The 15000-nt window shown below is 38.0% G+C and overlaps 2 protein-coding genes across 3 annotated transcripts in view; one reads left to right on the top strand and one right to left on the bottom strand.

The window, feature by feature from the left end:
- Positions 1-15000, bottom strand: part of arfgef3 (ARFGEF family member 3) — a 973876-nt gene that overhangs the window by 459496 nt on the left and 499380 nt on the right. The gene's annotated exons all lie outside the window — the stretch shown is intronic.
- Positions 1-15000, top strand: part of eml4 (EMAP like 4) — a 110349-nt gene that overhangs the window by 42297 nt on the left and 53052 nt on the right. For both annotated transcript variants that reach the window (NM_001442703.1, NM_001442702.1), the window contains 1 exon segment: positions 14821-15000. This exon segment is cut by the window's right edge and continues 6 nt beyond it. In NM_001442703.1, coding sequence (NP_001429632.1) covers positions 14821-15000 — 180 coding nt within the window.

Here is a 15000-nt window from a genome sequence, read left to right as displayed (position 1 = left end):
TAAAAGGAACCGTATAAAATGGCAAAAAGTTCACAAGAACAGGTTTATCAGTATGTGAGAAACACTAGCTCGGCATTTACCCTGTTCTGTTTGGTACAAAAGAGAGATATACTTTTTTTTCCAGTCAAGAATGTTGCATGACAGTTGTGTAACATTTACACTACCAAAGGTCAGCTTTCTCTCTCTCTAATATCACTTTATGGTAGTTTATTTTGCATATTCATAAGAATATCTTTACAAAAAAACATGAGGCTCATTTATATGTAGATTGATGAATAGATGGATGGATGGATGAATAGATAAACTAATTGATAGAAGGATGGAGGTATGGATGGATGAATGAATAGATTTATGAATAGGTGGATGGGTGGATGGATGGATGGATGGATAATTGGATGGATGGTTGGTTAGATGGATGGATGGTTAGACAGGTGGCTGGATGGATGGATGAAATAATGGATAGATTGATAGATAGACAGATGGATGGATGAATAGTTGGATGGATGGATGGATGGATATATTAATAGATAGAAGGATGGAGGTATGGATGGATGGATGGATGGATGAATGAATAGATATATGAATAGGTGGATGGATGGATGGATGGATGGATGGATGATTAGACAGGTGGCTGGATGGATGAATGAATGAATGGATGGATAGATTGATAGATGGATGGATGGATGAAAAGTTGGATGGATGGATGGATGGATGGATGGATGGATAGTTTGATAAGTGGATTGATAGATATGTGCATGGATGGATGGGTGGATAGATGAATGAATGGATGAATAGTTGGATGGATGGATGGATGGATGGATGGATGGATGGATGGATGGATGGACGGTTAGATGAGTAGATTGAAAGATAGGTGGATGGATGGGTGGATATGTGGATAGATGGATAGTTGGAAGGATGGATGTTAGATAGATGGATAGATCAATGGATTGGTGGATACATAGGTGGATGGATAGATAAGTTAATGGGTAGATAGGTGGATGGATGGATGGATGGATAAGTTGATTGATAGATAGATGGATAGATGGATTGGATGTATGGATGGTTAGATAGATGGATAGATCAATAGATCAATGGATGGATGGATGGATGGATGGATGGATGGATGGATGGATGGATAGATGGATGGATGGATAAATTAGTGGGTATAGATGGATAGATATTGCCACATTATACTTTTTCATTTACTTGACTTTCTGTTTTAAATGTGGATAGTCCATATATATAGACTGTCGTTATTGGTTGTTTAGACTTTTGTTCTGCTGTTACTGGTTATAAGGCTGCACAATATGTTGAAATTATTGCAGATATACAAATTATTATATATTATATGCAAATTAAAGTGCCTTGGTTCTACAAGTATTTTTCCATTCATTTTTTCAATGGGGATTTTACAAATATCTTTGTTAAAATAACACCTCCCCCTTTAAAAAAAACTCACTGTACGATTTCCTAAAGTTAAACTATTGAGTTTTACCTTTTTTTATTCATTCAGCCAATTTTTTTGCCTGGTAAACGCACTTGTAGCTTAGCTTAGTATAGATCATTGAATCGGATTAGACCATTAGCATCTCAATCAAAACATTATCTAAGAGTTTTAATAATCTTCCTAGTTAAAGCTCCACTCTTCTGTAGTTACACCGTGTACTACAACAGACAGGAGATCAAAAGTGGCAGTTTTATTGGTCAATATTGCTAGGAACTATTCTCTCATTATTTTATTCTGAGTACTATACTGGTGATGTTTGTTTTTACAACCGAGGAGGACACAGTTGAGTTGATTGTCTGATTTCCCTGATTTATCTGTGATAAATTTAATCTGCTGTGGCTGACTGAGTAACACAGGAAAAAACATGCAAATGATCGTGTTCAGTGCTGAAACGGATGCGTGTTTAGAGAAAATCTCATTCAGCTCTTACAGATAGACATCCACCGTGTGTTTGTGTGTGTGTGTGATGTGTTTATCTAGTGGTCAGAGGTTATTTTGAAATTGTGCAATAGACATCCTAACCTTGTGAACATGTGAATAGAAAGCACGTCTTCCACTTATTCTGCAGAGAAATGAATGACTTTACAAGCCGCACAATTATGTGAAACAAGAGGAAATCACCTTCTGATGAGGTTTGCTTGAGCCAAAAAAAAACTACTGGTGGTTTTTGGCCACAGAAACACACACATATATGTATGTGTAAATCTATGCTTGTATGTGTGTTTGTATATGTTTGTATGTCATTAGGCATTTCTGTATGGAGTTTGCATGTTCTCCCCGTGTTGGCGTGGGTTTCCTCTGTGTGCCCCGGTTTCCCCCACAGTCCAAACACATGCGCTACAGGTGAATTGGGTTGGCCAAATTACCCGTATTGTATGTGTGTGTGTGTGGATGAGTGTGTATGTGTGTTTCCCAGTGATGGGTTGTGGCTAGAAGGGCATCCGCTGCTTAAAGCATATGCTGGATAAGTTGGCGGTTCATTCTGCTGTGGCGATCCCAGATTAATAAAGGGACTAAGCTGAAAAGAAAATGAATGAATGAATGAATGAATGTTCAGTTTTCACGCTTGACCATTGCACACACTTTGTAACATTATTATTCAAGTTTAAGAGACTCTTTAACAATTCTGTTTATTTTATTATAAAGAGATCAGATATTCAGTTTAAATGTTGCTGTTCTTGACTATTAAAACTTTCTGCTTTAGTAATGTTGGTAGATTAAAATAAAGTGGTAAATAACAAGAAAAAATAAATAGTAATATTCTTAAATCTATTGTTAAAAAGATTCAATAATCTAATCATAATAATTATAAAAATGATAATAATTATAAATAGCGGATGATATGAAACGTAAATACAACATATATTATTATTATTATTATTATTATTATTATTATTGCCCCTGTTTATTTTTTCCCCAATTTCTGTTTATTGGAGAGAAGAACATTTCTAATCATAATAGTTTTAATAACTCATCTCTAATAACTGATTTATTTTATCTTTGCCATGATGACAGCACATAATATTTCACTGGATATTTTTCAAGACACTTCTATACAGCTTAAAGTGACATATAAAGGCTTAACTAGGTTAATTAGGTTAACTAGGCAGGTTAGGATAATTAGGCGAGTTATTGTATAATGATGGTTTGTTCTGTAGACTATTGAAAAAGAAATTTAGCCTAAATGGGCTAATAATTTTGACCTTAAAAATGGTCTAAAAATTAATTCTAGCCGAAATAAAACAAATAAGACTTTCTCCAGAAGAAAAAATATTATCAGACATACTGGGAACATTTCATTGCTCTGGTAAATATAATTTGGGAAATATTAAAAAAAGAAAAAAAATTCAAGGGGGGCGAATAATTCTTTTTATCCCGTAAAATCTACAGAACAAACCATCGTTATACAATAACTTGCCTAATTACCCTAACCTGCCTAGTAAATCTAATTACCTAGTTAAACCTAAATTTCACTTTAAGCTGCACAGAAGTGTCTAGAATACTCTAGTAAAATATTATTTACTTTCATCATGGTAAAAATAAAATAAATCAGTTATTAGAAATGAGTTATTAAAACTATTATGTGCAGAAATGTGTTAAAATAATCTTCTCTCCGCTACACAGAAATTAGGGGGAAAAATAAACAGGGGGCTAATAATTCTGACTTTAACTATATATATATATATATATATATATATATATATATATATATATATATATATATATATATATATATTTTTTTTTTTTTTTTTTTTTAAATGTGTTTAATGAAGTATGGCTGTTTCTCAATTCCAAGAACGCAGAGAACAGATTTGCGTTCTTGTGGAGACCGGTCTTGCCAGGTGTCCTCAGAAAAACGAATTCAGGAGACCGCGAGGGCAGAGAACGCATGTTTTTGGCTGTGAGACGTAGTTTGGATGAAGTTGTCGGCGATTCTTCCTATAGTAAAGTCATGCAATGTGAAAGTCCCTGTCGCCGATCCATCATGCAGTGTAAACAAAGCAGCGACGAAACGCAAGCCAGATAGTCAAGCAGTGTGAAAACATCTGTGACACGACTACTTTGAAAATCACGCCGTCTGAACTGGGCATAAGCCACTAAAACGTAGAATCAATATATTATTATGCATAGTTTTACCACCTCAGGGAAATTTTAGTACCTTTTATTCTTCGAGTTTCACTTGACACACATGAAACTTAGGGTGTTTCACCACTGTTACAGATATGTGTCAGTGCTGATAGTCATATCTAGATCTGAGGCCGGTGTAGTGGTGATGTGTGTTAAGCAGTTTAGTGATATCGAATCAGGTGATGTTTAGTGATGAAGTAAGGCAGGGTTAATCAGTGTCGGGGTTTAGTGGAGCGGATGTGGCGTTCTCTGTCTGATAATCCTCCTCATCTATCAGCGGAGCTCATATCTCGCGCATATTTGGCCCGAATGCGCAACCTAATGTCTTTACACAAACATGTCACCGCACGTCTAAACAGACGCCGCTGGAATCCACCGCGCAGTAATTAGTGCTCGCGCTGACACACATTTCAGCATTCCCCCTGCACAGACCTGTGCTCACGTCTGAATGCTGATGTACATGTGTGTTGTGAGTGTGTTTCTGTGATGGATGTGTGTGTGTGTGTTTGTCGACTGCATGTGTGCTTTATATGATGAGCATGCATGTTGAGAGTGTGTGTGTCTTTGTTGACCGAGTGTGTGTTGAGCGTGTGTGTTTCTGTGATGTGTGTGTGTGGTTGTTGAGCATGTGTGTGTGTGTTGTGAGTGTGCTTCTTTAATTAATCTGTGTGTCGAGCATGTGTGTGTGTTTCTGTGAGCGTGTGTGAGTGTTTCTGTTTCTGTATTGAGCGCTTGGGTGTTTTTGAGCATGTGTGTGTGTTGAGCATGCGTGTGTATTAAGGGTGTGTGTGTGTGATGAGCATGCGTGTATGCATGTGTTGAGTATGTGTGTGCGTGTGTATGTTGTTGAGTGTGTGTGTGTATTAAGCGTATGCATGTGTTAACCGCTGTGTGTGTGTGTTGAGTATGTGTGTTAATCGTGTGTGTGTGTGTGTGTGTGTTGAGCATGTGTTGAGTGTGTGTGTGTTGAGCATGCGTGTATGCATGTGTTTAGTATGTGTGTGTGTGTGTGTATGTTGTTGAGTGTGTGTGTATTAAGCGTATGCATGTGTTGACTGCTGTGTGTGTGTTGAGTGTGTGTGTGTGTTGAGCATGTGTTGTGTGTGTGTGTGTTGAGCATGCATGTGTGCATGTGTTGAATATGTGTGTGCGTGTGTATGTTGTTGAGTGTGTGTGTATTAAGCGTATGCATGTGTTGAGCGTGTATGAGTGTTGTGTGTGTGTGTGTGTGTGTGTGTGGAGTATGTGTGTTAATCGTGTGTGTGTGTGTGTGTGTGTGTGTGTGTGTGTGTGTGTGTGTGTGTGTGTGTGTTGAGCATGTGTTGAGTGTGTGTGTGTTGAGCATGAGCGTGTATGTTGAGCATGCATGTGTGTTGAGCATGCGTGTATGTATTGAGCATGCATGTGTGTGTGTGTTTCTGTGTTGAGCGTGTGTGTGTGTTAAGGGCACGTGTGTGTGTGTGTGTCAGCATGTGTGCGTGTGTTAATCGTGTGTTTGTGCTTGTGTTGAGCATGCGCGTGTGCATGTGTTGTGTGTGTGCGTGTTGTTGAGCATGTGTTTATTAGGCGTGTGTGTATGTGTGTGTTGCATGTGTGGTGAGCGTCTGTGTGTGTTGAGCATGTACATGTGTTTGTGTGTGTGTGTGTGTGTGTGTGTGTGCGTGTTGTTGAGCGTGTGTTTATTAGGCGTGTGTGTATGTGTGTGTTGCATGTGTGGTGAGCGTGTGTGTGTGTTGAGCATGTACTTGTGTGTGTGTGTGTGTGTGTGTGCGTGTGCTAGTTGTTGAGCGTGTGTTTATTAGGCGTGTGTGTGTGTGTGTTGAGTGTGTATGAGTGTTGAACGTGTGTTGACAGCATTTGTGTGTGGGTTAATCGTGTGTATGTGTGTGTTGCATGTGTGGTGAGCGTGTGTTGAGCATGTGCATGTGTTGTGTGTGTGTGTGTGCGTGTGCATGTTGTTGAGCGTGTGTTTATTAAGCGTGTGTGTGTGTGTGTGTGTGTGTGTGTGTGTGTGTGTGTGTGTGTGTGTGTGTTGAGCATGTATGAGTGTTGAACGTGTGTTGACAGCATTTGTGTGTGGGTTAATCGTGTGTATGTGTGTGTTGCATGTGTGGTGAGCGTGTGTGTGTGTTGAGCATATCCATGTGTTGAGTATGTGTGTGCATGTGTATGTTGTTGAGCGTGTGTGTGTTGAGCGTGTGCGTGCGTGCGTGCGTGCGTGCGTGTGTGTGTGTGTGTGTGTGTTCCTCCGTGTCTAGACATGCTGCCTTCTTCATGTCTGATTTTGCATACATGCAGCAGTGATGGAGTCTCCTGAGGCCGTCTGGAGATGCGCTCTGTGACTGTAATTGTCGGCCTCTATTTAGCATTAGCATACAAACATAGCTGAAGTCTCATTTATAATTGAAGCGAGTTATAAAACAACTCACCCCCTCAGGAGATTATTAGCTATAAACATCAAAATCATTTTTGTGTCAGGCTGTAGAGGAAAGTGTCAACATATAGCACCAACGAGGTGAGGTGAGGTCACTTCCTGTATGATGTCAAGTCTGCAAATGACTCGGACTGGACCACAAGGCCTCGCAGCTTCCTTTTGTTGTGGCTTTCCCGCCTTTTTCAGTCACATGTTCACCATTTACCCTAGTATAATTAATCTATTGTTAGTGTTTTCAGGTACTACTGAGAGTTGTTTTAATGAATACCCTAGTTAGCACACTACACTGTTTTGTTGTTGTTGTTTTGTATCATTTCACCACAGTTCTTTTTGTAATACTATTAGGAAGTAAGCACTGTCACCTCATAGCAAGAAGCGCACTGGTTTGAATCCCGGCTGGTTCAGTTGATATTTCTGTGTGGAGTTTGCATGTTCTCCTTGTGTTGGCATGAGTTTCCTCCGGGTGCTCCAGTTTACCCCACAGTCCAAACACATGCGGTATAGGGGAATTAAATAAACTAGTTCAGACTTGTGCAGTCATGAGCTGTACGAGTGTGTCGAGTGTTTTAACGATGCTCTAAGCCTGACACCATGACTTAATGATTTTTCTCCTGGGTCAAATCCAGAGCAGTTCAGTATGTGACCAGTCTAATCCTTATCTGGTAGTCAGGAAGAGCACTGTGAAACACCATGACAGGTGATCCATCTGTTATGAGTAAGTGCTGCAAATAGTGAACATTAACAAGACGCAGCAGTCCGTGCTCATGAACACTGGGTTTGTGTGTGTAAGGGCTGCAGGGTATTGGGAAAAACTTAAACTTGCGATATTGTTTATGTGTTGCGGTATGATTACAATTTCCCCAGATGACTTGAGAAGGGCTGTTTGGAAAGAGTTTGGGATTTTTGGATTGGTTGGGGTGATTCATATATTCATTCATTTTAAAAATGTATTTATTTTTATTATTTATTTTATTTTATTTATTTTATTTTGTTAATTTCATTTATTTCTTTAATTTTATTTCTTTATTTTATTTTATTATTTTCATTTATTCTATTTTATTTTAATTATTTATTTATTTATTTTGCTTTATTTTATTTTATTTTATTTTATTTTATTTATTTATTTTATTAATTTTATTAATTGTATTAATTTTATTTATTTACTTTATTTATTTTATTAATTTCAGTTTTTTATTTTATGTGTTTTATTAAATTTAATTTAATTAATTAATTTATTTATTTATTTGTTTATTTATTTATTTATTTATTTTATTTTGAAGTACATATAGATAAAATAAAATTTTTTGAACAGAACAAAAACACAAATAAAATGAAAATAATGCTTTGAGGTTTTCCAGAGTCAAACAGTACAGAAATAAAATATTTAAAATGATACTTAATTGTATAAATAGTTAAATAGAGTTTGTTTTTGTTAAAGCTACCAACATTAGATTTGCTTGTGCACAAATGCGTTGAACTGGATTGAAATGCTCACATAGTCACAGATAATAAAAAAACAACAACTGTTAATTGGGACTAAGGGACTAAGCCAACAAGAAAATGAATGAATGAATGAAAATGACTTCAATAGCTGTTTGGAAATAATTTATAATTTTACATTGATTGTGATGATTTTTTTAGGATCTGCATAAAATATTCCAAAACTTCAACAAATGAAAGCACAGATAAAAACAGAACAAATATAATTAAAAATGAAATAAACAGCGCTTTACGGTTTTCGTTGGAATCTAACAACATTGAAGTACAGAAATTTAATTATCAAATCAAAAATAATCCGTCTTCATTATATAAACAAAATTAATCTTTGTAAAACTGCAAAACTTTACAATTTCTTGTGCCTGAATTCGCTTTAAATCTTACAATCGTAGGGCTTAACAACGCATCCAAGTAAAAATCTTTGACTCTATTATGGCTAAACTTTGCAATAATGTTTCACAAATCACACAAGTTCTGAACAGCAAGTCCAAACATTGCAGATCCTGCGACGTGTCTATTGCTGAAGCACACTGTGTGATATTTGTGCTGATATGCTATATTTTGCAGAGTGTGTGTGTGTGTGTATGTGTGTGTGTTCAATCCTGAATGCGGCTGATTGTCTTTTTCCGGACTGTAAATCTGCCATCTCTCTCTGAGCACTTCCTCCATAGGCCTCCAGTCAAATTGAAGCACACTTAAAAACAAGTCTTTCGAGCGTGCAGTCTGGCCGCATGCCATGGGATTGTCCTGCCACAGATTTGGGACCACATTGGTGTGCGTGTTGTGTTTTGGTCTGAGCACAGGAGCTCCTTTTCCTAATATTAGATTCAGATGAAAACAAAGTTAATCTTTCAAATATTTGATATAAATGAATATAAATGAATATATATATATATATATATATATATATATATATATATATATATATATATATATATATATATATACATATATATATATATTTATTTATGATGTTTAACAGAACAGGGAATTTTTCACAGTGTTTCCTATAGCTTTTAGTTTCTTGGTTGGAGAACAAAAAAGAATGAGCGAACACTATGAATTAGCGAAAACCTTCGCAGATATTCTCATCCTGATTGGCTATAGTCATTTTTCCAGCCATTATTGTTTATTTTCCGCTCTGGGTTCAGCTTTTTTGGTTGCTTCATGTATGTAGCATTAGCATACATACAGAGCTGGAGTCTCTTATAAATGTAGCGAGTTATAAAATAATTCACCCCCTCAGTTTTCATGAAGGGTAATTTTAGCTATTTAAACCAAAATCATTTTTGTATCAGGCTGTAAATGCATTTTTTTCTGCTGTAAAGTTGGAAGTTTTAGCATAAAAGTCTTAGAAGATTTGCTTGTATCTGTAGCAAGCTCCCAGTGGCCAGTCGATGAATTGCAGTTAATTCTGTATAGCTTCACGATAGGAGGTTGCCGCTTGGTTTGAATTTATATAATTTAAAATGCATTGTAATGACTATTGATATACTTTAAATGATGTATTTCATATACTAAGGAAACACAAGTTGCTAAATCAAGCATTTCTTGTTCATACTGTTGCCTACGTGCTAGCATATCATACAGTTGTAAGCAAAATAATCAGCCCTCCTGTGAATTTTTGTTTTCAATATTTCTTAATTGATGTTTAACAGATTCAGGAATTTTTTACAGTATTTCCTATAATATTTGTTCTTCTGGAGAAAGTCTTATTGGTTTTATTTCGGCTAGAATAAAAGCAGTTTTAATTAAAAAAAAACAAACATTTTAAGGTCAATATTATTAGCCCACTTAAGTTATATTTGTTTTTCGATTGTCTATAGAACAACCACTGTTATACAATCATTTACCTAATTAACCTAGTTAAGTTCAGCTGCGTTTAGCTTTTTCGGTTGCTTCATGTACAGTATGTAGCATTAGCATACAAACAAAGCTGGAGTCTGTTCTATAAAAGTAGCGAGTAATAAAACAATTAACTCCCTCACAGTTGTCATGAAGGGTAATATTAGCTATTTGTACCAAACCTTTTTTTTTTTTTTTGTATCAGGCTGTAAACACCTTTTTTCTGCTGTAAAGTTTGGCATTTTAACATGGACGTCTATGAGGATTTGCTTGTATCTGGAGCAAGCCCCCAGTGGCCAGTGGATAAATTGCCACTGTTTCTTTATGGGAGAAAAATAAAAGACACAGGTTGCATTTCTTGTTCATACCTTTGTTTTAGCCTACATGCTAGCATGTCATAAATATTAAAGCCAAAATGATTTGCCCTCCTGTGAATTTTCGTTGCAAATATTTCCCAAATGATGTTGAACAGATTCAGGAATTTTTCACAGTATTTCCTATCATATTCTTTCTTCTGCAGAAAGTCTTATTTGTTTTATTTCGGCTAGAATAAAAGCAGTTTTTATTTGTTTTTTTACATTAAGGTAATATTATTAGCCCCTTAAGCAATATTTTTTATTGCCTACAGAAAACACCACTGTTATACAATGACTTGCCTGATAACTATAACTTGCCCAAATAACCCAGTTAAGACTTTAAATGTCACTTTAAGCTGAATACTAGTATCTTGAGGAATATCTAGTCAAATATTATGTGCCGTCATCATAACAAAGATAAAAGAAATCCGCTATTAGAAATTGGTTATTTATATTACACTGCAAACGAGTCTTACTCTGAGCTCTAATGTGTGTTTGGTCAGAGGTGTGTGTACGTGCAGAAGGAATGGGGGGAGAAATCATAGGAATGTGACGAGCTATTGTGAAATATGACATGTGCATAGGCCTTCCTTCCTCTTAGCCTGTGAGGAATTATGTGCAGAAATGTGAAGCAAAGTTCATTTATCTGCAGTTTTTCTTTGGTGCACGCCATTCTGGAGGTTACCTGGGGATACTCCGCCACCTTCCAGCCCCTCCCCTGTCTTTCTCTGGTTTTTTATTTTTCCGTACGCTCTGCCAGTATCGAACAACCTCCCAAAGCAGTTTCCTCTGAAAGAAACGCATTGTGTTTTAAACGTTTGCCCTCTCCGTGTTTCCGCGGGCCTCTGAGATAAGACGCTTGGAGAGGAAAGACCTGCAGACTGGGAGGAAACCGCGGGCAGAGAAAGCCAATGAAATATTGCGCCGTTTCAAGACCTCCAGGCTTTGTGTTTATTGACTACTTCCTGCTTGCCTTGATCTTTGCTTTTTAGTTTTCATGGTCAGTTATTAAGTAGGGCTGCACACTGAATTCGCAATGTTTGCATTCGAAATTCAGGTCTGCAATTTGGTGTCAGGCCCCCTTACTGAATGATATTAAATTGATGTTTACACCACCTCTGTATTCTGAAATCGCGGCAACAGCTGGAGGTTTGTAGTCCACAGCATGTTGTTGCAATGTTTACAGTGCTGATCCTACACTTTCGGGTTTCTTCCCACCCCAGCCTCACTTTCGTTTTTTTTTAAATGGCAAATGCGTGAAATAAGCATATAGAATATACTTGGGATTTAACAATACAGTTAGCCCACGGTTCAATACTTACCTCGGTTTTTTAACACGATTTTCAGTTCGGTTCTCATGGCTTGACACTTGTTTTTGTTATTGTTTTATTCTATAGGAAAAAGGAACGGTAAGAAGTTAAGGAGAAAAAAATAAAAACGATTTATTGCAATACTCATTTTGTTTTACTTAAAAGCCAAGAAAAGTACACTAGTTCCTTGTTTATTGTTTAAAAAAATGAACACTGAAATCTCACAGCTGCTGGTAGCCCATGTACAAACTGGGGAACACATAAAATCCTACACTTTGAAAATAAACATACATGTGAATTAGGGGTGTCACGATTTAGATTTTTAATCGAAATTGATCGAAATTTATGCTCAATTTCGATTATCAAATCAAAAAATAGAATCGTCGATGCTGCCACGCCCCCATGTCACGTTAGCTTGGCTTGCCAAGCGGGGAAAAAAACAGGCTTGTTGAAGTGCTTGTTAAACTGCAAAATCAGGAGACCCGTCGACAGAGCTTAAACCCTCTCCTCTTTCAATGAAGTCGCCGGTGTGTAAGCATTTTGGATTTTCAGTGAGTTATGTTGACAACGTTCGTGTTGTCGACAAAAAAAAAACACAGTTTTGCAAGCTCTGCTATGTATGTATTACGTACGGTTCGTCCGATAGACAACACTGGCATCGCGATCCTCCGCCCGCCCCCGTTGCAAATCCGCTCGCGAAAAGGTACACACTCAGGCCCTGTTTACACTGTCTTTGTTTTTAAATGGCATTTTAGAACGACAACGATCCACATCCACAGTGGCGTGTAGCATTTCTGAGCAGCCCTCCTTCCTCTACCTCTGAAAATGCACATCACGTGACCACACAGACACAGACGCACACACAGCCATGCGCTCGAGACAGCAGGTCCAGGCAGTCAGAGGACTGCTTCAATCTTTCACTCACTTGTACTTAGTCATTTTAGCGAACAACGCAGATACTGTTGGTTGGTTCCTGTTGGTTGTGCGTCTTTTTTACCGACGCCATTATAACGACACAGATCACTGCCTATTCACGAGTCCCGCAGAAAAAAAGTGATTGACAGGTGGTAATTGTGTGTGTATCTTGCCTTTATTCATTTACTGTATGATTTGTTTATGGGTAAAACAAAGACCATGCAGGTCAGGTAGTTTAAACGGTAGGCTACAAATAATTAATTGGTCATTAATTAATTAATTATTCTTAATCGAAAATCGAATCGAATCGTGCCTTTAGAATCGAAAATGTAATCGAATCGGGGATTTGAAGGATCGTGACACCCTTAATGTGAAGCATTTAAAATGATGAATTGGCCATTTCAGATAAACATATTTGTACTTCAGTAAACATAAATAAACCATCCTAATTATCTCGGTGCTGAAAAATGCGAGACTGTAGTCTGTAACGCGGATCGAGTGCTTTTATAAGATGACAAAAGCACACATCTCCAATCACCGAAAATGGCTGCAAATCGTCAGCAATAACACCCGCACTGCCTTTGTTATTCTTGTGTGTCTCTTGGAACCAGTTGGGTATGTTTGCTTGAAGGATTCAGCGAGGGATTGTTGCTATTTGGAGGACTTTATTAGCTTCTCTGCTCTCCTGCCTTCAGACAGGGATATTGCTGGGTGATGCGCTGCAAATGTACAGTCATGGTTATACATGTAAAACAATGCTTGCACTCAGTTATTTTTGGTTCACCGTTTTGTTTTATTGGCATTATAGTTAACGGCAAAAACGAAATGTCCTCACACCGCAGATTTGAAAGACGCCGGTGCTTTCTCGTACTGTTGCCTCAGCCTCACTTCACCGCTGCTTGCTATGTTAAAGTGTGGAATGATGGTCAAGCGCCCCCTTACTTTAGAGCATATTGATTGGATATTTACGGGGAGGAGTTTCCTCATCTCCTCTCATAGACTTACAGGCACACACAGTCAATTCGGGGAGATATAAAATGCACATAAATTATTTAAACGCAAAACCGAGAAAACCGCAATTCACAAACGCGTATTGAACGTTGTAGGTCGTACAGAATGTTTCAATATTTTATTGAGAACCGTGGCATCGCTAGAATATACTGTTTGTATAGTAGAAGCATCATTACGTCTATGAGAGTCCCTACTGGGATATAGGAACAAGTGTGTCTGTGTGTGAGAGAGTCTGTCTGTGTTTGCCAGGACATTCCTGACCTTAAAACTGAGGCTTCGTTATCTTTAAAGCAACGGCTGGAATGCGAGCATTTTTCTAGCTCTGGATGTGTGCTGTGGTAAATTGGGCTTCTCGTATTTGCACTCACATGTTTTGTTTGCTCTCATTGTGTGTGTGTGTGTGGGTGCGAGTGTGAGCACTTCCAGTGATTTATAAGGGGTGTAAAAACGTCCTATGGTCTGGTTTCAAGCTTGGATCAGAGATGTGTTGCTGTGTGAGAGTTTGAGCTGTTATATTGTACTTGATGCCCCTTAATCTCTCTAACCGCAGCTCAGAACGCTGGGCCTCCTCGATGAGGGAACCAGTCCAGCAATCAAAGTCCTGACCACAGTAATGCCTGGCAGCGTTCGGCACCATCCAGTGCCCCGTCCCAAACCCGATGCTAATGTACTCTAATGTACTGCAGCTCCAACAACACTGCTGCACTTACTGGAAGAGTTCACACAAACACTAAAGAAGTAGTTCACCCAGAAATGAAGATTCTGTCAACACTTAGGCCCAATCCCAGTTCCATTTTTACCTCTTCCCCTTCCTTTTGGCCCCTGAAACAGAGTGTGAAGGAGAAAGGCTTCAATTTTACCCCTAAGAAATAAAACGGCACAATAACAAATCTCACTTCATACGAGATCGATAATTGCGACTGCTCCAGTTGCTTTATTCTTGGTATTTATCTATAGCAAATCACTGAGGACATATTATGTTATAACAACGATATAATATGGCAAAAAGATCGTAACTACACTGTGCATTTACTGTGGCCATATTCATCTATGTAAATACACCCAAAACAACAGTACCATTATAGCAGACACTGTAAACAAATCATTCCCAGCCACGAGACTTTTCGGACAGGGTATTCGACAGTCATCGAGTGTCAGAATGTTGTGGGACTGCTGTACAGGAGTTATTATTAGGAATTATCGAATTTAGCGGTTTTTGTTTTAGCGTTTTCTTATAAGTGTGTGAATATAATATGTAATATAGTCTGCTAAATGACTAAATGTAATCTAATCTAATGTAAATCTGTGTGTTTGCAGATGACAGTATATCTGCAGCGAGCGCCTCAGACGTGCAGGACCGGCTGTCGTCTTTGGAGCTGCGGGTTCAGCAGCAGGAGGATGAGCTGACCGTCATGAAGGCTGCGCTGGCCGATGTGCTGCGACGTCTGGCTCAGTCGGAGGACTCTGCTGCAGCCGCTGCCAAAAAACAACAGAACA

Source organism: Danio rerio, chromosome 13 (assembly GCF_052040795.2).
Source record: "Danio rerio strain M-AB ecotype USA chromosome 13, GRCz13ab, whole genome shotgun sequence".
Classification (NCBI taxonomy): Eukaryota; Metazoa; Chordata; class Actinopteri; order Cypriniformes; family Danionidae; genus Danio; species Danio rerio.
The sequence above is the reverse complement of the archived record's forward strand: the minus strand, read 5'-3'. Positions and strand labels throughout refer to the sequence as shown.